This window comes from Hyperolius riggenbachi, chromosome 8 (genome assembly GCF_040937935.1).
Source record: "Hyperolius riggenbachi isolate aHypRig1 chromosome 8, aHypRig1.pri, whole genome shotgun sequence".
In the NCBI taxonomy this organism is placed as follows: Eukaryota; Metazoa; Chordata; class Amphibia; order Anura; family Hyperoliidae; genus Hyperolius; species Hyperolius riggenbachi.
Genome location: NC_090653.1, coordinates 149,734,698 through 149,760,004, shown reverse-complemented (window position 1 = coordinate 149,760,004; position 25,307 = coordinate 149,734,698). Strand labels below are relative to the sequence as shown.

At 44.6% G+C, this 25,307-nt stretch overlaps 1 protein-coding gene across 2 annotated transcripts; it reads right to left on the bottom strand.

The window, feature by feature from the left end:
* Positions 1-1,338: 1,338 nt before the first annotated feature.
* Positions 1,339-22,521, bottom strand: LOC137528345 (malignant T-cell-amplified sequence 1-A). Of its 2 annotated transcripts, none has more exons than XM_068249624.1 (6): positions 22,363-22,521; positions 20,212-20,364; positions 13,900-13,997; positions 10,712-10,845; positions 7,664-7,731; positions 1,339-1,541 (listed from the first exon to the last, which is right to left on the bottom strand). In XM_068249624.1, exons 1-6 carry the CDS (start codon positions 22,371-22,373, stop codon positions 1,460-1,462), a joined length of 546 nt encoding a protein of 181 aa, XP_068105725.1. In that variant the 5' UTR covers positions 22,374-22,521; the 3' UTR covers positions 1,339-1,459. The 2 variants fall into 2 exon arrangements, with proteins under 2 accessions (XP_068105725.1, XP_068105726.1); XM_068249625.1 differs by having other exon boundaries at positions 22,329-22,501.
* Between the last annotated feature and the right edge of the window lie 2,786 nt (positions 22,522-25,307).

The window sequence follows — 25,307 nt, the reverse complement described above, 5'->3', positions numbered from 1 at the left end:
ACAGTTTCCTGAAACTCCCATCTTCCTGCAGGAGTAATTAGCTACACAGGGAACAAGCCAAAAGGGGAAGGTTTCTACATCCTTTTTCTAGTGATGGTCAATGAGATTAACATAACTATGCCTGTGATGCTGGATTATGATGCAAGTTTTGTATGCAGCTTGAATATGGACCAGAGGTTTAATTTGATTGGCCCATTTTCAATCCACATAAAAATGTACTATCCTGCAGCAAGATGAAATAATTTACATCTCATTGACCATCCCTGGTAGATACAGGAATTGTGACTCGCGGCAGCAGTGCAGACTGAAGGTCATCTGCTAAACACACAACATTTAATTTCCTGTCAGATCGGCGGTTCAAACTGATCATTTCCCACGTCTAATCTGCCCCCGATCATTTACAGGATTGATTTTGTGCCGTAGTGGTCTAAAAATCGATCCCATTATCGACTGAGAGCACATCAGACATGTCAGAAATAATTGGTTCGACCCGTCAATCTGACAGGAAATTGAATGGTGTGTACCAAGCATTAAGGTAGCCATACACTGGTCGATTTGCCATCAGATTCGACCAACAGACAGATCCCTATCTGATCGAATCTGATCAGAGAGGGATCGTATGGCTACCTTTACTGCAAACAGATTGTGAACCGATTTCAGCCTGAAATCGTTCACAATCTGTGGTGGTGCTGCCGCCGCTTCCCCCCACCCCGCATACATTACCTGCTCCGGCCGGCGCGACTCCCGGGTCTCCGCTCTTCTTCTCCGCTCTGGTCTGGTCTCCAGCATCCCTTCTTCCTGTCTGGGGGAAGTTTAAACAGTAGAGCGCCCTCTACTGTTTAAACTTCCTGCCGGGACAGGAAGAAGGGAAGCATGCCGGAGACCAGACCAGAGAAGAAGAGCGGAGACCCGGGAGTCGCGCCGGCGGAGCAGGTAATGTATTGCAGCTCTATTGCGTCGGTCGTCGGGCACTTGAACGCCGCTAGCGATGCGCTCTTTACCAGCGAGCGATCGGCGGTTATTTTCCGCACGGCGCGATCGACGGAATGGATCGAAATTCGGCGTGTAGCGTGAACGATTGGCAGCAGATTCGATCCCAGTGATCGAATCTGCTGTCGAAACGGCGGCAAATCGGGCCAGTGTATGGCCAGCTTTAGTCTGTTTGTATTCTCTATTTTTGTCACCCCAATTGCCTGTACTCCAGCAATCTGGGTCTCACACAAGCATACAGAACAGGAGCCAGACAGGAAGAAATGTTTAAAAAGATGCCAGTAATGGTAGCCTCTGAATTCCTGACATATCATATTAGCAAAACTTATCTAAAATAAAATCACAGACTTGTCACATTTGCTTTATTAAGCGTCACAGAAAGCAAATATCACATTCAACCACATCAATAAAAACAGGTTACTTTCAAGTCCACATCAGTTCCAAGTGCCCTCAAGTAGTATCCAGTGCTTCATTTGTAGGTCTTCATGTGCCACAAACCATCATTTAAATAGTGAATATTTTCAATTCCGATTCCTTTATTGACCTTTTCACTGTAAAAGCAAAACAAACAAAAAAAAAAACAAAACAGCTTTACTATTTGTTACACAGCATTTTGTGAAAATACAGTATGTAGTCCAGTATGAACCACTTCAGGACCACAGTGCTAAACCTCCCTAAAGACCAGGCCATTATTTGTTTAAATAGCCACTGCAGCTTTAAGGCCAAGCTGCAGGGCCGCACAACACAGCACACTAGTGATCCCCCTCCCCCCCTTTGTTTATTTTTGTTTGTATACATATTTATAGTAGGTTTTTTTATATTTTTTACTATTTATTTTTGAAAACCCCTCCCTCCCCCCAGCCAGCCAATCATGGCGATCAGCTCTCATAGGCTTTACGCTCTCTTGTGCCTCAGGGGGACAGCCGTGTCACACGGCTGTCCCCAGTACAGCGCTGCTGCCAATTGCAGCGCTCTACATGTAAATAGACGGCGGTTTGCCATCTTTACAGTCTCCCGAGCGGCAATCGATACCAGTTGCCTGGCAGCTCTACTAATCTATTTGGCAAAAATAGTGTCTGAATTATACAAGATACAAGCACGCAGCTAATATTGTTAGATTTTTTTGGCAGACACATCTGATCTGCATGCTTGTTCATGGGCTATGGCTAAAAGTGAGAGCTCACAGAGCACTACCCTAATAATGCCTAGTACACACCATACAATTTTCTGTTAGATTTTCTGCATTAGATTATTTTCTGTAGAGACTGGTCATTATCTCTGGTGCATTGTCTTCTGGTTATCTCTTGCTGAGTAGAACAATGCTTAATTGCTAGGCAGATAGTTGGTTAGATAGATAATTTCCGACATGTTGGAAATTATCTATCTGGCAGGTAAATCTTAAGCCCTGTCTACACGGGGAGATGTTGTGGCGATCCGGCGGCTCGATTAGCTGCCGGATCGCCTCTTCCGCGTCCCCGCACGTGCCCGCCGCGTCCCCGCTCGCGTGCACCGGATTCGGTTCCCCGCTTCCGCTCGATTCCCTGCCATTGACCCCTCGCGGGGAGTGAGCAGGGAATCGGCGGAAGCAAGATCTGTCCTGTCGGATCTTATCAATCGAGCCGCATCAGCGGCTCGATTGATAAGCCACATCGCGGCCGCATCTACGCGTGTAGATGCGGCTTAAAGCCTTATCTACACGCGTAGCTGAGGCTGCGATCCGGCGGCTCGATTAGCCGCCGGATCGCCTCTTCCGCGTCCCCGCTCCGCATTCGATTCCCCGCTTGTCCCCGCTTACCTTCCGCTCGATTCCCTGCCATTGTCCCCTCGCGGGGAGCGAGCAGGGAATCGGCGGAAGCAAGATCCGTCCTGTCGGATCTTATCAATCGAGCCGCATCAGCGGCTCGATTGATAAGGAGGATCGGAGCCGCATCTACACGCGTAGATGCGGCTTTACAGAAAATCCAACAAAAAAAATTGTATGGTGTATACCTATCATAATACTGGGAATACACGGCTCTATTTTAAGCCGTTTAGATGGCTCGATTGATAATTTTCGACATGTCCGATCTCCCGCCCGATCGATTCCGCGCTTGATTTTGCATGGGGAACAATGGGAAAAGATAAGAAAAACGAATGGAAGATAAGAAAATCGCCCCCATAATCAAGCGCGGAAAACGATCGGGCGCGTAATCGAGCGGCAAAATTGACCCATGTATTCCCAGCATTAGACACATGACTGCCTGCTATATTCAGTCTGGGTCATAGGTAGGTAAGTGTGTGTGTGCAGGGCGTGGTGATTGCCGGCATTTCTAGACTGTGATTACTAGCGCTTAACCTGATAAATGCTTCAGCTAACAATAGAAACTCTTCTAGGAACCATCAATCAGCATGCTGAGGAGTGGACCAAAAAAAAACCCACAGCTTCTTAAATGTCAGCATAAAATCTGCATGGACCTAGATCTGCATTAACCATCACTAGTTATAATAAATACATGCACACTTTGCAGTCAGATTAGCACTAGAATAGAAGGTAAACATCTTCATGGTAGGAGTTCCTCTACTTTTCCTTTCCATGCACTATTTATCTTAGCTCAGATCAGCACAAACATTGGCATAGAAATAATACAGTTCTCTTCAAATACAAGACTCAGCGCCTGTCTACGTGGCAGGATATTACTTCTGTTCGTTCAGCTAGTGCCTTCCAACTACTTACTGTTATCTTAGCTTACAATTTTATTAAAGGGATACTGTAGGGGGGGGGGGGGGTGTCAAGGGAAAATGAGCTGAACTTACCCGGGGCTTCTAATGGTCCCCCACAGACATCCTGTGTTGGCGCAACCATTTACCGATGCTCCGGCCCCGCCTCCAGTTCACTTCTGGAATTTCTGACTTTAAAGTCAGAAAACCACTGCGTCTGCACGCCCGTGTCCTCGCTCCCGCTGATGTCACCAGGAGTGTACTGCGCAGACACAGACCATACTGGGCCTGCGCTGTGCGCTCTTGATGACATCAGCGGGATCGAGGACACGGCAACGCAGGAGCAGTGGTTTTCAGACTTTAAAGTCTGAAATTCCAGAAGTGAACCGGAGGCGGGGCCAGAGCATCGGTGAGTGGCTGCGCCAACACAGGATGTCTGCGGGGGACCGTTAGAAGCCCCGGGTAAGTTCAACTCATTTTCCCCTGACCCCCCTACAGTATCCCTTTAAGTCACATTTAACGTCACAACATAAGTCTCACAGCGTAAAAGAATCAACTAGTTAAGATAAACATGCTGTAAAACTTCCCAGTTAAAATATACTTTACTTAAAGGGACTCCGAGCAGTGCGGAAACTATGGAAAGATGCATATCATTTTAAAGCTCTCTTTCTCCTCTTTCCAATGATATATAAACCCTCGCCCTACGCCTTTTAGTTTTCGCTATTTTTGCGATTGAAATTGCAGCGGCCGCAATTTCAATCGCGAAAATAGAGAAAACTAAAAGGCGTAGGGCGACGATTTAGGTGTCGTCAGAAAGAGGAGAAAGAGCTTTAAAATTATATCCATCTTTCCATAGTTACATTGTATTACACAGGGCGACTTTTTCTGCTGAATGGAACTGCTGACTTTGAGAAAAACTCACCCTGTGTAATACAATGTAACTATGGAAAGATCCATCTGGCCCATCAAGACTCACTCTCATTTCATCAGTCCATAAAACCTTAGAAAAAATCAGTCTTGAGATATTTCTTGGCCCAGTCTTGACGTTTCAGCTTGTGTGTCTTGTTCAGTGGTGGTCATCTTTCAGCCTTTCTTACCTTGGCCATGTCTCTGAGTATTGCACACCTTGTGCTTTTGGGCACTCCAGTGATGTTGCAGCTCTGAAATATGGCCAAACTGGTGGCAAGTGGCATCTTGGCAGCTGCACGCTTGACTTTTCTCAGTTCATGGGCAGTTATTTTGTGCCTTGGTTTTTCCACACGCTACTTGCGACCCTGTTGACTATTTTGAATGAAACGCTTGATTGTTCGATGATCACGCTTCAGAAGCTTTGCTGCATCCCGCTGCAAGATATCTCACTATTGTTTTACTTTTCTGAGCCTGTCAAGTCCTTCTTTTGACCCATTTTGCCAAAGGAAAGGAAGTTGCCTAATAATTATGCACTTCCGGTTCGCCGCTTAAGGTCCCGCCCCTTCCGGGAGGACAGAAGAACTTGGTCCAATCACACCTAAGCATGAATGGAACGCATGGGGTTACGCGTGGAGGGTCGCGTGTGCGTGTCATGGATGACGCAAGCACGCGCCGACCACCCAAACGCCACCAAAGATGCCATTGGTATGACTTTTGAATTGTTACATGACTTTTTGCATACTGTCAAATCTTGCTGATGCCTTTAATTTGCATCTTTGTGTCACCTTTTGCACAATAAACACTATAGTGCCAGACTTTTTTTTTTCTCCCCATGCCTCACAGTTCATGAAGAAAACTTTCCTTATTAGTCTTGAGCACATAGTTGTCTGGGTCCATCATATTTTTGTCTACTATCAGCGTTTACCCCGAGTGCCTGCCAGCTCTCCCACACACATAATAATTATGCACACCTGATATAGGGTGTTGATGTCATTAGACCACACTTCTTCTCATTACAGAGATGCACATCACCTAATATGCTTAGTTGGTAGTAGGCTTTCAAGCCTATACAGCTTGGAGTAAGACAACATGCATAAAGAGGATGATGTGGTCAAAATACTAATTTGCCTAATAATTCTGCACTCCCTGTAGATTCTAAGGGGGAAAAATGAATTTAAAGGTAGGTATAAACAACACAATATTGTTTTTTATACATCAGGCAGTAGATTTGGTATAAACACTAAAGGTAGCCTACATCTAGCAATGATGGGCAGATTCGACCAAGAGACACATCCCTCTCTAATCGAATCTGATCAGAGAGAGATCGGTCGGCTGCCCATACACCACAGGCCGATTCCCAATCGATTTCAGTATTAAATCTCTCAGGAATCAGCCTCATGACGGCGCATCCACCGCCTCCGTCGCTGCCCCCTTAGTGTAACTCTGCTGCCCCCCTCCCCATCCCCCCCGTGCATGCGTTTATACTTTACCTGCCTGCTATCACCTGGGACGGTGCCAGTCTTCGGTTTCCTCTTGTTGTGCCTCACATACTGCCTATGTACAGCATGTGTGACGTCACTATACATCAGCAGCTTGTGAGCGCAAATGGCGAAGGCGCTCACACCTAATGATTGGCAAAACTATTGTTGGGTCTGAGGCTACAGAACTACCCTGGACTGAAACCAGATGTATGAGTGTGTGCTGTATAAAAAGCAAAATCCATCTTCAAGGTAATTTACAGTGGAGTGGGGTCCAACTTGATACATCTTGCACCAGAAAAAAAAAATAGTTTTCACGCAAGACAGCAGAACAGACTCACAACTGTAAAAAAAATGAATATCAGTTCACGTGCTGTGCAAAATGAAGAGCAAATTCGTGTTTATGGCTTCTTCATGCTTCTATTAATTTATTAACACATTTCACTGGTCCGCGTACAAGGAATTTGATCAGAAAACTTTGTATTTTGGTGGTGGCAATTCTTTTTGGTAGTTAACTATTCTTGCTGACATGCTGAGGTGACAGATGGCTCTATTTTCTGTGCATTCTCCCTGTTCTGTGCAGAGAGCTGACAATAGCAAGATGGTAACTCCCATGCAGACCAACAAAGAAAACAGAACAGATATTTGTTACAAGAAAGCAGCTACACTGAAAGCATATGACTGAAGCATGTTTGTGACCTGAAAATGCAGGTAGTGCCACATTTGACATTTACCTTAAAGGGAACCTAAACTGAGAAGGATATGGAATTTTCTTTTTAAAATAATACCAGTTGCCTGACTCTCATGCTGATTCTGTGTCTCTAATACTTTAAGCCACAGCCCCTGAACAAGCATGCAGATCAGGTGCTCTGACTGAAGTCAGACTGGATTAGTTGCATACTTGTTTCAGGTGTGCGATTCACCCACTACTACAGCCAAAGAGATCAGCAGGACTGACAAGCAACTGGTATTGTTTAAAAGGAAACACCCATATCCCTCTCAGTTAAGTTTCCCTTTAAAGAGGCACTGTAGTGACAAAGTGGAATGCAGTCAATTAATCAGGACACTCCCACTTGTACGGTGATTTTCCTGGTTTCAGCCTCAGAAATGCCTGATACATATATATTGCTATTTTGTACTGGCTTCAGAGCTTCCACAGAGATCACCTGTTGCATAACGCAACCACGTGTAGGTTAAATGCTTGCAGCGCAACGGGCCCAAAATAAAAACCACTCCAGTAATGTTCACTTTATTGTTATGGAGGGTGCTTTCAAGCATTCAGGTACTGCTGAGCTGTCATCTTCTTTCTCTTCAAATATGTATTCTTTTACACATTTGTAAAGTAAAGCATCTGACACACAAATATTAAAGCAATACAAAAAGTACATTTGTACACATAAGAAAACCAAAACTGACCAAAGTATAACCCATTTTAACACACCTGAGTGGCTTTTTATTTAAAAAACAAAAAAAAACTTTTTATCCAAGCAATGGTATATTTGTCAGTACTATTTTACACATGTCAAGAACAGGCTTTCAAGAGTTTAAAACATTATCCATAAGTGAAGTCAGTAATGCAAAACACTTACATATCATCTGCAGACATCTTCATGACTCCAACACATAAAGCATGTTGTTTTCCCTCTGCCATTATTGCCTGTGTACAAGTGTTAAGGATATCATTTAACATTACTCAAGCAGGAAGTTTAGTGCAAAATGACCTCTATAGAGAGTATGCCACCATTAAAGAGGAGCTGTCAGTCATACTATCTCAGAAAAAATAACAACACATACATAAGTAGATAAATACTTGCTCTACGTACATAACATACAGTGGTTTGCAAAAGTATTCGGGCCCCTTAAAGTTTTCCACATTTTGTCAGATTACTGCCACAAACATGAATCGATTTTATTAGAATTCCACGTGAAAGACCAATACAAAGTGGTGTCACGTGAGAAGTGGAACGAAAATCATACACGATTCCAAACATTTAAAAAAACAAACAAACTGCAAAGTGGGGTGTGTGTAATTATTCAGCCCCTTGAGTCAATACTTTAGAACCACCTTTTGCTGCAATTACAGCTGCCAGTCTTTTAGGGTATGTCTCTACCAGCTTTGCACATCTAGAGACTGAAATCCTTGCCTATTCTTCTATGCAAAACAGCTCCAGCTCAGTCAGATTAGATGGACAGCGTTTGTGAACAGCAGCTTTCAGATCTTGCCAGATTCTCGATTGGATTTAGATCTGGGCTTTGACTGGGCCATTCGAACACATGGATATGTTTTGTTTTAAACCATTCTATTGTTGCCCTGGCTTAATGTTTAGGGTCGTTGTCCTGCTGGAAGGTGAGCTTCCGCTCCAGTCTCAAGTCTTTTGCAGACTCCAAGTGGTTTTCTTCCAAGATTGCCCTGTATTTGGCTCCATCCATCTTCCCATCAACTCTGACCAGCTTCCCTGTCCCTGCTGAAGAGAGGCACCCCAGAGCATGATGCTGCCACCACCATATTTGACAGTGGGGATGGTGTGTTCAGAGTGATGTGCAGTGTTAGTTTTCCGCCACACACAGCATTTTGCATTTTGGCCAAAAAGTTCCATTTTGGTCTCATCTGACCAGAGCACCTTCTTCCACATGTTTGCTGTGTCCCCCACATGGCTTGTGGCAAACTGCAAACGGTGTGTCATTTCCTCCCTTACTCTCCTCTGCCTGATTTGCCCACCCTTCACTATAGAAAGTGCATTGTCATGAGAAATACTGGCCAATCAGAGAGGAACAGAGGCGTGGGAGGGGAAAACAGGAGGGAAAGAGGCTTCAGCCAATCAGGCTGCATTGGGGATATAGAGAAGGAAAAAAGGACAACCCAGCATGCTCTTTTGTGTACCAAATAAGAGTCAGGTAAACTGGGGAATGATCATGTATCAACAAGAAAAGTAATAGTGATTTTAACTATTGCTTGTTTACCAGATAAAAATAAAGAATTAATTTTTGATTTTACTACTGTTACACTTAAAGTTTAGGGGTGTATACATACATGAAATTTTGGTTAGTAAATCACTGACCAATTTTACCACCAACATGGGCCAATAGATTTTGAAAATCATGAACAGATTGTGTAGGTATATATAATACTACATGGAAATAGTAAAATTGGCTGATCACGGGCCAAACAAAATTGAATACATGTACCAGGCTTTACTCGGAAGCTGCATGTCCATTCAGTATCCTTGAGTGTGGGGAAGTTACACTTCAACCAGTTTGCAGCTTTATTGCATCCATCATGATGATACTTTGGATGGCCATTATGAAAAGATCAATAGGGATGAGCAAGAACGTCCTGCAGAGTGCAGGCGGGAAGAGGAAGATATGCAGGGTTAACTCACTTGGCTTACACCTGCATTCTGATGCGGTCTATGGTGTATTTCATTGGTTTACACTTTCACATTCAGAGCCGCCACTGACACTACTTCATCTAAAGGAGCCCATACACCTAACGATTTAGCCGATATACAGCAGATTCGATCACTGTGATCGAATCTGCTGTGAAATCGTTGCGTAAACGCTGACAGAACGATCGATTTCCGTCCAAAATCAATTGTTCCCGTTGATTCCCGTCGTTCTGTCCGTGCGGAAGAGTTTGCTCGATCGCCGGCGGGTCGGGAGTGCGTCGATAGTGGCGTTCGAATACCCGACGCAATACATTACCTGATCCGGCCGGCGCGAATCCCCGCAACTCAGCTTATCCTACAACTGCGATTGGGTTGATGGAACTTTCTTGGTGCCTCTATTCTCCATTGTTTCATACACAAGTTTAACTGCCCAGGCTAGCCTGCAATTACGTTTATATATACGTTCAACATATTGCATGAAATGCACTATTCAACAACTGCGATTGGGTTAATGAATTACTGATGGTACAACAACCCTACCTTGTACTTGATCTGCTTGCTTGCAAAAGTACCGCATATAAGCCATGAATTCAACTGCTTTGTTTGGCCCTCATCCACTTTATATGAACAATTGCACTACTCCACAACTGCTATTGGGTTGATGGAACACTAATAGGTGCCCCTGTGTGGTCCAATCCATTAGACGCATTTACAACTAACTACTCATGCACTTTTGCCTTCTATTTGCATAACTGCCTGGAACCTGGATTAAACAATATTGATCAATATTGGTCTTGTATCCTACATAAACACAACTGTGTGTATCCTTGGAAACAGAGCCCTAATATACCAGTTTATCTTGTTGCTTGTATGACTCAAATGCTATGCTAAAAATTGGTTCTTTGGTTGCACCTAAGTGCTGCTGCCGGGATTAGTTCTTTATTTTTAGAACATTATATGCTTTCTTATATATTATATATCTTAGATATGCATCTTAGTGCCTGCCTACGAATACATTTTTGGATACTTTTCATATATATGCCTATGTGTATTTTCTGAACTAACCTCTCGCTTGTGTACAGGCCTCAGACCTTTTGGTTGTATTGACCTTACTCAGACTTTGTCCCAATGTTTCCCTTTTCCGAACCTGTTATACAGTCAAGCGCAGCGCATTGATTTACAGCACATTATTGCCCACTCAGCATCCCCACAATGCCAAGTTTGTGCCCCACTATACAGATAAAAGGATACAACAACTGTGTCAGCTGCAGATGGGTAAAGCTTGGCTCCAGGAGATGTTAGACCCGGGCACATGATGTTTGCTCCACTTAAAACAAATTTTATGGCTCCTTTATCAACTTGCTGATGTGGGAGAATAAAAGGATCTAGGAGGGGGAAAAAAAATGAGAATTAACATTTGTTAACAGACAACGGATTATACAATGAAACCGTAATTAATTTACAGCCTCACTCCAACAAAAAAAAATGTTTTCCTTTTCAAATAGACCTGGGGGAAAAAAGCATGAACTACTGTCAGTTTGATATTGCCGTTTATGTTGAGTAGCAGAATTTCTTATCACGCATCTGAAGCCTATGAACAGGACAGGATTAGTGTGAAATTTCCACTACAAATATTGGCAGCATAAAAAAAAAAAGTTATTACCACAATCTGTTATTACCATTACAGATAAAAAAAGAATTATATATTAATTTTGGGCCAAAAACAATCAACTGCATCGCTTGAGCATGCTGGAAAATCTCTGGCGGACGTGGCCAATCAGGTTTGCATCAGTAACGGCGTGGAATATAGCAACGACTAAGGCGACAGAACCCCAGCAGCTGTCCACCAAATGCAAATGTGCCACAACCTGGTGCTCGTGCAGTCAAATCTCTCACCTTTCCAGCTGCCGCAACAGCTGCTCCTGGTCTTGTTCGCTGCATCTCCGCGACCAGACACGTTTGTGACGTCACACACGTGCTGTAGGTGGCCATCACATGGTTGCTGCGTGTGAAGTGGCGGTCATGGGGAAGCAGCGGACAAGACAGGTGAGACTTGAATGCATGAGCACATTAACATTTGGGGTGGGGACAGCAGCCAGGCAGCGTCACAAGGCCGATCCGCAAGAAATATCATGCCAAAATAGTCATCGGCCTGCGATGTATAGGCAACCAACAGATCTCTCTCTGATCAGATTTGTCTCTTGGTCGATCTGCCTATACATCACTAGATCTATGGGCACCTTTAATGCAATCTTGTTTGTCCACAAAGATCACACTTTCCTAAAGGTACTAGCACATGGCACAAGAAAGAGTGGTCTCCATGGAATCGGGACAGTGTAGGCATATTTTACACATCACCAGTAAAGAACTGGGTGTAGTATGCTCTCCATGACACAAGGAAATGGTAGCAAGCATCCAGCACCAATAAGGATTGTTGATCCCTTATAGAGTCTATACTCGTGGCCTGTTTGCAGCTGTTGGGTGAAAAGTGCATTGCTGAAGATGACTGCACTGAACGCTTAGGGATCTTTTGTACTGCAAAATGCAATTTTTCCACAAATTTCAAAGATTACGCTTTGCAGAGCATCGCAAGTGACATCTTGACATTCACTCAAAAATTGTATTGTAATTGTATAAACTGTATTGTAGAAGGATGAATATGAAAGAGTATGCAATGTAGCGGTAGCTTTCAATTGTTCTCAAGTAACTTCTCTAGTTCAATGCTTCAGTTTTAATTAAAAAAATAAATAAAAAAATAGGCCTGCAGTGACACCTTCAGGAAAGAAATGGTACGGCAGTTTATCAATTGCAATATTCTATGCGGGAAGTTTAGAATTCGGATCATACCACTTAAAGGATACCAGAGCCGAAGTGAGTAGGGAAAACTCCTCTGTCCCCCTCATTTGTCAGCTAAATGAGACATTGTTGTTGCTTCAGTCAAGGGGAGTTTGCTTGTGGTCCTCAACTCCTCCGATTACCGGAAGGAGGCCCTTTGACTGTTGGGGAACGTTTCAGTTCATCAACCTCTCCTCTCTGGTCCCACTTCCTGTTTTCAGCAAGTTATTGGCCTTATTTCTATTTTAGACCAAAGGACAGCTACTTTTCTGAAGGTTGTCAGTCCGGTTTTCCTAGTCTTTCACCACTTATACCAAGGTCCATAAGCCCCTCAGACCCCCAGAGGGTCACCCTATTATAACTGGCATTTGTTCCTTGGGTGAGAGGCTGGGCAACATTAGTAAATTCTATTTCTTAGCTGTACTACACATACAAATCATTATCTCATAAGTATATTCCCTCAAGGTTTACTGTATGGGGAAAGGGCCTGCAAAGGAACACAGAAACACAGGGCAGTGCATTTCTTTTGCAACTATATGTGGAACAAAGGCTTCTCATTGTGTGCTATACAAGAGTTTGGTTCCACTATAAATGTAATACAAGACACTGGAATGGTCATCACCAGCCTTTGGTTGGCACCTGTGGCTTTTCAGGAAAACCAGTGCTCCTCACCAGGAGACAGAAGATCCACACTCGCTGTGTAGACTGTAAATTCTTTATTTTAATACTAGGTCCAACATAGTTAAAACATGGCTCAAAGAAACCAACACATTCCAAACTATGTAGTCCCTAATCATAATACAAGTCATTGGAATGATCATCACCAGCCTTTGATTGGAAGCTGCGGGTTTTCAGGCAGAAAACCTCTCCTTACATTTGCTTGTTCAAAAGCTCCCAGACTACAGCTGTGAAGCATTCCTTTTTTTAGCCTGGGCTAAACACAGCAACAGGCACTTAATCTACAGCATATTTTCATGCAAAACCATGAGATGGTAAGCTTTTATAATTACTACACATTTTATGTGGGCTGATGTGTGATATACTGTTCTCATACAGCAGAAATTTGAGAAGTCGTTAACACATACTCGTTAAAACCCTTCTGGTCACATCTCTAACCCCCTGTAAGCTACATAAACATTCGCTGTAAGTTTATTACAAAGTGGGAAAACTTCATTTTTGCAGGTTTTTGATGCTCATGTGACAAGGCAAGAATCTAATTTCCTTAAGCCCGAGGTGGGCTCATAAAATAATCACAACAAAAATGATGCTACCTGATCCAGTGTGCTGAGCAGATCAGGTAGGCGCCAAAACTGCCACACTGGCCCACTTTCACTGTCCTGACCTCTGAGTCACGATGCTGGAAGGAGAGAGATCTCTTTCTCCTAGCGTTAAGGGAGAAGGGGGAACGGCAAGGGGAGTTGCCAGGGAGAGAGAACTGCCCAATAGCAGCTCTGGAAAGCCTGCAGAAATGCCCCTAGTGGGCGTTTTGAGCAGGGAATCACTCTACTCTATTTACCTCCTAGATAACGGGGGAAAGAGCAGCAGTGTGGGGGATCCCCCCGAACCGCCTCGGGTTCTCTTTAAATAAATTAGTAGGAACTTACATTTGTGAAGCAGTCTCAGTGTCGGATAGAAGGGACCTTCCCGCTGTCTAAAGAACAGTAGCTCTCCATTTACTGTTAGGATTTCAATATGTTCATGGCTGCAGAGACATAAACCATAGCAAATCAAAATGAACATCAAACAGGCTTATTACACCAAAATGTACAGATTCAAAGCAAGTTCAAGGTTTAGCAGCCCATACGAACTAACTAGAATTCATTTTACTCAACACACAATCATCTTCAGTGAAAAATTCACGCAATTAGAAAGACATTTAGAGGAGAACGATTGCCAATTGCTGCTGCCCAACAACTTTTGACCTTTTGTAATCCCTGCAGTAATAAACCTTTTATTCATTCTCACCCACCCTTTTCCACACAGCAGAATTGGATGTTCAGCAGATAGCTGAGCAGTATGGCTGTACAGTAATCATTCCAAACTGTCAACTGAAACTATCACTGCTGATTGATTTGAGTGGCAGTATTTAACCACTTTGTATTGCTTGGTTAATTCCAATTCTGAAACTCCACTTTTGACCATCAACTAGATAGAACACCTGTGATGGTCTCATCAATAAAACAGACGGTCCAAGCTGCACGCACATTATGGAGAGGGAAGTTGGACTATGTTCTAAAGTAAGCCACACATATCGATTTTCCTGTTCTATTCCCAGCAGATTCAATCAGTCTAATGATGACTTCCTGTTGAAATTTATTGAAAATCGGTCTGCTGTGTAATGGTAGTAATCAATCCCTCTCTGATCAGTTCTGCCATATAATATAGTTTACGTCTGGGGCACAGAAAGACTGTCATTTAGTAGAGAAAATAAAACATTAAATCTGCAGTTTAACGCTTTTAAACATAAAATGGTGCGATATCTAAAAATTAAAAAAAAGTCATTTATAGGAGTAATAGGATAATAGAATTGTTTAGTTCATCAGTTTATTTTCACCTCCGGTTCACTTTAAACACTACGGTGTATAATTTTTGATGAAGACATACCAAAAATATTTAAAACTGAATTTTACTGAAGACTGATTAGCCTGAAGGGGGCTGGAGGAAGCCCCAGGTATGTATAAAACTTTAATTTCATCTGTCTCAGGATTACTTTGTTACACAATAGTACTATACTCTACATATGCACCCCCCACAGAGCTGCAGGGAATCCACTGAGAATGTTGCGCACATTGAAGTGTTGTCTATCACCCATAAACCTGGTTCAGATCGTACATGAAGAATGTGTAATAGAGGAAGAATCCCCTCATTCTTCGGCAGAGTACCTGCACATCACTCTTACATGTACCCAGTTACATTGCTTAGGGCCTGATAGATGTTCTTTGTTCCTGTCTTCTATAAGTACACCAGCTGGTGGCTGGATAAAGTAATGGTTAAGGGCTCTGCCTGTTCAGTAAGCCAGCACCTATTCAGTAGGAGACCTTGGGCAAGTCTCCCTAACACTGCTACTGCCTATAGAGCGCGTCCTAGTGGCTGCAGCTCTGGCGCTTTGAGTCTGCCAGGAGAAAGTCCCAGCTGCTTACCTGTAGCCGTGTTTCGGGGAGTCCTCCAGGATGGCTGCTGCTGAGACATTGCTTGTCCCCTCCCCAAACGGAAACACCTGTAAGAGTAATCAATTTAAAAGAACCCGCCCTTATATAAGGACTCCTCCTCGCTCACCAACTCAGTTATTAAGAGTACATCACCTTTAACATAAATCAAACTTAGCAACTATATTACAATAGGGATGGGAACTCGGCAGCCATCCTGGAGGACTCGCCGAAACACGGCTACAGGTAAGCAGCTGGGACTTTCTCCCATCGTCCTCCAGGATGGCTGCTGCTGAGACCAGCGAGAAATTTTCCTTAGGGAGGGATGATGGCTTGTAATACTTTCTTCAAAAAAACTCTGATCCTGGCTTAACAGTAGTTCAACTCTGTAGTGTTTCACAAAAGTTGTGTGTGACGACCAGGTAGCTGCTTTACATATCTGTTCCAGGCTTGCTCACGACCTCTCTGCCCAAGAGGCTGCCAAGGATAGAGTAGAATGTGTCGTAATTCTAGTATGGAATACTTCCTGCGATTCCCTGTAAGCCCAACCTATTAGCTCCTTAACCCATCTAGCTATGGCGCTTTTTGATGCCTGCAATCCCTTTGAGGCTCCCATATATGATACAAATAAATAGCTAGATCTTCTCCACTGAGCTGTCCTTTCTAAATAAAACTATGATAGCTCTTCTCACATTAATCTGTTTCACTGCTCCTCTAACATCCTGCGGATTGGGAGAAGAAGACGGTAAAACAATCTCCTGTGAACGATAAAAAGCTGAAGATACCTTTGAAAGATAGGCTAGGTCAGGTCTGAAAACAATTCTGAATGAATAACCATATAAAAGGTCCTAAACGGATAATCCCTGAATATCCCCAATTCTTCTAGCTGACGTTATTGCTACCAGGAAGGCTACCTTTAATGTTAGATTCTTTAAAGGGGTCTGAGCAATAGGTTCAAATTTATCAGAAGTCAAGAAATTTAGAACTAAAGATAAATCCCAAGGAGGAACTAATTTTTCTGGCATTGGTTGGAATTTTGCTACTGAAAATAAGACTTAATGAAAAATCTTCTTAGACAATTGTGTATGAAAAAAACCCGATAAGGCCGATACGTGGACTCTTAGGGCGCTTACCTTCAGTCCCATATCAATTCCACTCTGTAAAAATTCCCAAAATAATCTTAAGGTCATCCGTCTGTATATTATTCCTTTCCTTTATACTCAGGCAGGCTATCAATTTCAACATCTGGAGATTTGGATGAACATTTGACCCCTGAACTAACAGGTCTTGTCTTTTTCCAGATGCCATGGGCATTTTAGGACTAGAGACAACAGATAGGGAACCATGCCCTTCTCAGCCACCAGGGACCTATGAATATCACTGTTGCCCTTCGACCTCCATCTTTCTCAGGACCTTGGGGATGAAGTTGAATGGTGGAAATGTGTAGAGGAGACCGCTCAGCCAGTCCACTGATAACTCATCCAATCTGTTCCCTGACACCGATGGGTGGAGAGAGCAGAAACCCTCCACCTTCGTATCAAAAGCAAAACAGATCTGAACCCAACGCAAAGGCAAAACAGATCTGAACCCAACGCAAAGGCAAAACAGATCTGAAACATGCAAAACAGATCTGAGACAAACGCCAAAGCAAAACAGATCTGAAAAATGCAAAACTGATTTGAAACAAATGCAAAACAGATCTGAAACCAATGCTACGTACACACATGCGACAATGATCGTTCGTTGTGAACGACGAACGAACTTTTAATGGATGAAAGAACGACCTAAGTAAAGTTAGTTTCTCCAAACCCTATTCGATACCTCCTCTGCTTTGCATGCGCTTTTAGCTTGCTAGGTTATAGAGGGAAAGGGTAAAGGTAAAACACGGGAAATCACACTCCAATTTGAACCATATGAGTGTATATTCCTGCAAAAAATGCACCATCAGTGCACTCACCTTTGCTGCTGGAACAGGCTGGGATGCCTATTGTCTGTGATCCCATCTTTCCAGCATAGTGGAGATCGTGAGGAGCAGTTCCATTTCTTATCATGTAATCTAATGTTACACTTTTGGCATCTCAATCTCTCAGGCTGTTGCTGTGCAAGTTTTGCAAAACCGTGAAAGAAGAGTCACTGCTCAGAAAAAACATTTTGCTAGAGGTATTTATAGGTAGCAATCGTTTCCTCATATATGTACCTGTGCCAATTCCCTCGAGAAAGTCTCGGTCGGGCATCAAAGGCTGCTGTTGCGGAGGACTGCTTCTGCTCCATGGCAGCGTCGCTGGCGTCCTACGTGTAGAGAGCGCGGAATCCGCGCTTCTCTTGGCTTTTGAGGACACCGCCCCACTTCCTGTCCTCAGTGGCCAAACAGCGGCTAGCAAAAGTGACACCTGCGGGACCAGGAGATTGAATGTCATAACTTCTGACATCTCTAGCTGCTCTGTAACACATGGAGGCAGCAAGAAGGGCGGTAATGGCGGCGATCCTCTTGGACAACCTGCAGCCAGGTAACATTCCGCCCCCACCGCACACAGGTTAAAACTGGGGCATCCTACTCACAGTTTCCACCGCCATCCAGAAAAAAACCCTGCCTAACAACATAGGCGCCCCAGGCGAGTACATTTGAATTCGGCGCCGGTAGACTTGGGCGCAGGATCCAGCTGTTATATGGCTGATCCTGCTTCTGCACAAGTCCGGGCCGAATTAATTACTATTCCCCCTCCAGGCCGCCGTGGATAGTGGGGGAATGAAATAATTCGGCTTCCAGCAACTGCTGGAAGCCGAATTATTATAATTTTTAAGTAACCTCGGCTCCGTCTGCTGACGGCTCCGACGTTACTCACTGAGCGCCGCTATAGACTGAATCCCTTTATAGTCTATGGCGGCGCTGGCTGCGCCCAAATCTAGCAGCGCTGAAAAGCACTGCTCCGCCCCAGGCCAACCTATGCCTTAAAACAAGAAATGTCTACAGGTGTATCCTCAGGTGATGGGAAACAAACAAAAACTGAGTTGGTGAGGGAGGAGGAGTCCTTATATAAGGGCGGGTTCTTTTAAATTGATTACTCTTACAGGTGTTTCCGTTTGGGGAGGGGACAAGCAATGTCTCAGCAGCAGCCATCCTGGAGGACGATGGGAGAAAAGCGCGATATAAATGTTCTGTGATGGTGTTTGTTACTCTTACCAAGGACTAGTTTTAGTCTATGACTAAAAGTATTAGAGGCAGAAGGTCAGCCAGCTAGCCAGGTAACTGGTATTGTTTAAAGGGGAATAAATATGGCAACCTCCATACCCCTCTCACTTCGGCTGTATTTTAAAATTCCTAAGCATTGGCAGTTAAGAGATGCATTTCACGTTACATACATTCAATCAACAAAGTTGTAATATGCAAATTAGAGGAGTCGATGGAATCCTAACCTGAGGAGTCGGAGTCGGTGGATTTTTGTACCAACTCCACAGCCCTGCTAAAATGGCCCCCACAGTCACCAGATCTCAACCCAATAGAGCATCTTTAGGATGTGATGGAACAGGAGCTTCGTGCCCTGGATGTGCATCACACAAATCTCCATCAACTACAACATGCTACCCTATCAATATGGGCCAACATTTCTAAAGAATGCTTTCAGCACCTTGCTGAATCAATGCCACAAAATCAAAGAGAACCCGAGGTGGGATTTACTTATGCTAGTGGGGCACAGAGGCTGGTTGTGCACACTAACACTAGCCTCTGTTGCCCCATGGTGTGCCTCCAAGACCCACCTGCGCGCCGCTATACCCCCCGCAGTGCTGGCGACACGCAGCGTGTCACCAGCACAATGTTTACCTCTCGCCTGTCTGTTAGCGCCACTCCCCCGCCTCCTCCGTATCGGCGCTACCCGCCCGCATCACTTCCCTCCAATCAGCGGGAGGGCAGCTCTCTCTCCCTGGCCACTCTCCCTCCTGAGTACATTTGAAATCGGCGCCGGTAGACTTGGGCGCAGGATACAGCGGTATATAGCTGATCCTGCTTCTGCACAAGTCCGGGCCGATTTAATTACTATTCCCCCTCCAGGCCGCCATGGATAGTGGGGGAATGAAATAATTCGGCTTCCAGCGATTGCTGGAGGCCGAATTATTATGTTTTTAAGCAACCTCGGCTCCGTCCTCTGACGGAGCCGACGTTACTCACTGAGCACTGCAATAGAAATGATTCCTATTGTAGTCTATGGCGGTGCCGGCTGCGCCCAAATCTAGCAGCGCTGAAAAGCACTGCTCCGCCCCTCCTCCCTGCACGCTGGATGAGAGTGAAACAGGAGTGGCGTGGAGTGCCAATTTTTGCAGCTACCTGATCCGCTCAGACCCACAGATCAGGTAGCCTTCTTAGCCCACCTCGGGCTTGCTTTAACAAACCTATGTTAAAACTGCCGTTCCTAATTGTAAGCACATCTTCATAATCAAGCTCAATTTCTCAAATGTCACCTTTTTGATTAAAAAAAAAAAAAAAAAAAAAAAAAGGGACTCTCACAGACAAAATGAGATCCATTGAAATGAATATTGCAAACACTGAGGGCAGAAAGGGGATTTGAGCACAGAGATCAGGAAGCAAAGAAAATATATGGTACTTATCCGTTAGCCGGGCGCATCCGGCAGGTGGCGCTAATTACTATTCCCCCTCCAGGCCGACATGGATAGTAGGGAAAGATGTAACTCTGGTGGAGTTGTCGCCACCTGCCGGATGCGCCCGGCTAACGGATAAGTACTGAATATATTTTACAGAAAATGTTGCTAACTTACCATCTAACTATTTTCACAGGGTCCTTTTTTGGCATAATCTGGTTGAGCCATTGGTCTATCCCAGGGAACTGTTCATTCAACTGATTCTTTATGCCTTTGATTACCGATGTTTTTAACTGAATGCAGTTTGACACATTTTCTTTCTCATCGAACCTAAAAAGTTAATTTAAAAGAAAAAAGTTAAAAGATTTCTTCAAAATCAACTAATTTATTTAATAAATTAAATTTGAGGACCAGAGCAATTTTCACCATCCATTAAATTCTCAATAACTTGCATAGATGAATATCTACATCCCTGGAATAAGTGGTTAATGTTACAACTTTACCAGTACTGTTCCTGGGGCAACATCTGCACTGTGTTGCTCTGTATTAGACATTATAAGTTCACTTGGGAGTTTGCCCACACCTGCACAGTAAGCCGGAGCGCTCACACACGTGCATGTGCAGCTCTGTGCTACTGCGCATCCGTACACACAGTGTAGTGGTTAGCACTCTCGCCTTGCAGTGCTGAGTCCCAGTTCAAATCCCAGCATGGGCTTCCCCGGGTACTCTGTTTCCTCCCACATCCCCAAAAACATACAGATCAGGTAATTGGCCCTAAACTATGATACATACATAGACATAGGACTATGGTAGGGATTACATTGTAACATTAACAGACACGCTAGTCTACTTTAGGGGGACCCAGCAGGAAACCTCTTAGCGAACCGTTCTCCAATCAAAGCACACTCTTACAGCACAAAGCGTTGCGATTGGCAAAATAGCGTTGGTGTAGTTTACAACTTGTTGGAAACCTAGCAGCTGGAGAGGGTGCCACCCACCCAATCACATTAGCTGAATTTACCTACATGGATACCAGCTGGGTCCCCCAAAACAGATTAGCACCCACTAACATTTAAGGGTACAGGAGCAGAGCCAGCATCATGAAGCCGATTCCTGAGAGATTTCATGTTAAAATCAATCAGGAATCTGCCTGAAGTGTATTAGAGATGGGAAGTTCGGATCTTTTCAATGATCCGGATGATTCGAATCGGATCATTGAAGAGATCCGGATCTTTGATCCGAATCTCGGATCATTTTACTACCGAAGCATTCGGGGGTGAAATGGATAGCAGGACAGGTCTTTCCCTGCTGTGGACAGGAGAAGGGGAGAGGGATGGACACACAGAGAAGGGGAGAAGATGGACAGAGGGCAGGGAGTGGACAGAGAAGGGAGGAGGGAAGCAGAGAGCAGAAATGTTTGCTTGCACACAATACCCACATGCTGCAATCATACGCTGTACATATATTTCACCTATATGTTCATCTGTATACTTTGAAAGAAAAGGTCGCACAGTGAAAGAAAGCATTCCCAGAAGATAAGTGCAGCTGTTTAGTGCCGAGTGCAGGAGGATTATATTGCCTTTCAATCGCACTGTCTGCAAAGTTACTGAGCTGTGCTGAGCCAAAAGCTTCCAATGTGTTCACTGTGCAGCACTACGGAACAGCCAGCCTATAATGGGCAGCACGTTATAGCCAGTATGTGTGCTCTACACATATCTGGCAGTGGCACCCATGTCCCCTCTACCTGTCCCTGCAAGGCTGCCTCCCCTGAGTCCCCTCCAACAGGGCAATCCATCTCAGCTCTGCTTGCTTCCAGGACCCTGCTGCCCGCTGAGAGGGGGCGTGTCACTCCTGGCCCCGCCCCTTTTGCGATCCGAATCACTCATTTTGATGATTCGGATGATCGACTCATAAAATAGATTCGGATCAAAGATCCGAATCGTTCATGATCCGGACAACACTAAAGTGTATGTATGGGCAGCCAAAGATTTCTCTTCAATCTGATTCCATCAGAAAGAGATTTGCCTCTTAGTCGATCTGCCCATACATTGCTAGATGTATGGGTACCATAGCCTCTGTTTTATCGAATACAGCAGATACCTACTGATGATTTATATGACTTTCAGTAAACGACTTAAGCCACCATTTCAGAGCAACTCCATTGATACAAATGAGCCAATCAGACTTCAGTTTACCGAAGGCCTTACTGTTACAAGTGATTGCCGATTGGCTGCAGAGGATTTCATGCACTATGCTAAGCTGAGACATACTGGAAGTGATACGGCAGACTTTACCTATTGAAGTTTATGTCATATCGAAAACACTCACTTCTTAAACATGATGATGTTTCCAAGAGGCCGAGTTCGGCAGATGACATGCGGGGTACAGCTCCCAGTGGCCTCAATAACCACGCCGGCTGTACGTTCCCACTCACAACCAGCAGCTACCAAGCTGGCGGAAGTGAGGTCATCTGGAAAGAAGATGGGAACTGAGGGCGGCAGTGATGTCATTACCATGCTTCTTTGCCTTTGCAGAGAGGGCGGATATTCTGGAGGCTGTTGCTAGGAGATGGGTTACACGTTCCCTGGTGAACTGTGCCGAATTAAATGGGCTGCTGCGGTATTTTCCCTCTAGGAGTTTTCTCGCAACAACTTTTTTATGAATAGAGCCCAATGGGCTCTATTCATAAAAAAGTTGTTGCGAGAAAACTCCTGGAGGGAAAATACCGCAGCGGTATTTTACACTTTTGGGTGGTCATTCAAAGAAATCTTGAAAGCTGCGATGCAAGAGCGGAGATCTCCCGCTGAAAGCTGGCGGTAAGCTGTCGGAATGCATGCGGAAACACTTCAGCCGGCAGAGTCCCTCCGTGCACTGCTCTCTCTGGGAGGTCTGTCCCATTCACTTGTATGTAATCCGCAAAATCAGAGGAAGCGGTATTTCCCGTCCACATACCGCTTCCTCTAATCTTTATGAATGGCCATTTTGTTACTTTTTTCTAGATAAATCTAGAAAAACACTGGAGAAGGCGGAAATTTCTCGCTCTGCTGGGGGATTGTAGATTTTCATGCGGGAACAGCTTTTATGAATGCCCACTTTGCTAAATAGACGGGAAAATCCGCTGTTTTGAGCGGAAAACTTGCGGTAAGGTTTTATGAATAGAGCCCAATGTGTTGCACAAATGCACAGAGAGAGGATGTCAACTCAGCGGGATCGTATAACTAGTTCAATGGGTAGCTGCAGATAACCACCTTGGGCTCTATTCATAAAACCTTACCGCAAGTTTTCACCTCAAAACAGCGGATTTTCCCGTCCATTTAGCAAAGTGGGCATTCATAAAAGCTGTTCCCGCATGAAAATCTACAATCCCCCAGCAGAGCGAGAAATTTCCGCCTTCTCCAGTGTTTTTCTAGATTTATCTAGAAAAAAGTAACAAAATGGCCATTCATAAAGATGAGACGAAGCGGTATGTGGACGGGAAATACCGCTTCCTCTGATTTTGCGGATTACATACAAGTGAATGGGACAGACCTCCCAGAGAGAGCAGTGCACGGAGGGACTCTGCCGCTGAAGTGTTTCCGCATGCCTTCCGACAGCTTACCGCCAGCTTTCAGCGGGAGATCTCCGCTCTTGCATCGCAGCTTTCAAGATTTTTTTGAATGACCACCCAGAAGTGTAAAATACCGCTGCGGTATTTTACCTCTACGAGTATTTACGCCACAAGTTTTTTATGAATAGAGCCCCTTGTGTTTGCAGACGTAGTTATGAAATATGGTGTGGTGAACGTTCACCACACAAGCTATGGTCACAGATATGACTGAGTACATATCCGTCTCTATATCTCCAAACAGGAAACGTGGACCCTTACTTGAGCCAAGCTGTTTATGCAGCAGATGAAAAAGCTGATGGAAAAAGACTGAGGTTGATTTACAGGGTACCTGAAAGCAGAAAAAGCAATCAAATTGGAATACTTACCTCAGTAGTGGGAGACCTCTGGAAGTCTGGATAGTCCAGAGGCTTCACCCATCTTCCTCGACCTCACCCAGGGACAGATTTACCATAAGGCACTTTAGGCACGTGCCTACAGGTGCATGATGATGGAAAGGCGGCTCAATCCCTTCCCCTAATGCTTCCCTCCCGCCTTCCCTATGAAGAGTCCTGATGAGAGTGTAAATAAGATGTTACCCTGGCTCTAGGCATTCCGCTGATGAGATCTCTCTTCAGTCGGGGGCACCTCTAGCTAATTAATACTGAGTAGAGATGGGAAGTTCGGATCTTTTCAATGATCCGGATGATTCGAATCGGATCATTGAAAAGATCCGGATCTTTGATCCGAATCTCGGATCATTTTACTACCAAAGCATTGGGGGGTGAAATGAATAGCAGGACAGGTCTTTCCCTGCTGTGGACAGGAGAAGGGGAGGGGGGTGGACACACAGAGAAGGGGAGAAGATGGACAGAGGGCAGGGAGTGGACAGAGAAGGGAGGAGGGACGAGCAGAGAGCAGAAATGTTTGTTTGCACACAATACCCACATGCTGCAATCATATGCTTTACATATATTTCACCTATATGTTCATCTGTATACTTTGAATGCAAACGTCACACAGTGAAAGAAAGCATTCCCCAAAGCATTCCCAGAAGTGAAGTGCAGCTGTTTAGAGCGAGTGCAGGAGGATCATATTGCCCTGCAATCACAGTGCCTGCAAAGTTACTGAGCTGTGCTGAGCTGAGCCAAAAGCTTCCAATGTGTTCACTGTGCACAACTACGGAACAGACAGCCTATAATGAGCAGCACATTATAGCCAGTATGTGTGCTCTACACATATCTGGCAGTGGCACCCAAGTCCCCTCTCCCATCTACCTGTGGCTGTGCAACGCTGCCTCCCCTCCAACTGAGCGATCCATCTCTGCTCTGTTTCCAGGACCCCGCTGCCCGCTGAGAGGGAGGGGGGGGGGGGGGGGGGGGCGGTCGTTCCTGCCCCGCCCCCTTTTGCGATCCGAATCACTTATTTTGATGATTCGGATGATTCGACTCACAAAATAGATTCGGATCAAAGATCCGAATCGTTCATGATCCAGACAACACTAATACTGAGGGTAATTCTGGCTATCTAATACTAAGGGCACCTGTAGATGCTTAATTTTGAGGATAGCCCTGGATACCTAATACGAAGGGGCAACTGTAGCTACCTATGATGGGCACGGTAACTAACTGAGAAGTGACAGCTTGGCCAGCCAGCACACTTGTGGAGCCAGCCAGCCAGTTTGATGGGG

Coding starts and splice junctions, on each gene's coding strand:
- LOC137528345 (XM_068249625.1), bottom strand. CDS start 22,411: ATGTCATCTGCCGAACTCGGCCTCTTGGAAACATCATCATGTTTAAGA. Junction 10,846..13,899: donor ACTGAGACTGCTTCACAAAT/GTAAGTTCCTAC, acceptor TCCCCCTCCTAG/ATCCTTTTATTCTCCCACAT. Junction 1,542..7,663: donor AAGATGTCTGCAGATGATAT/GTAAGTGTTTTG, acceptor TTGCTTTTACAG/TGAAAAGGTCAATAAAGGAA.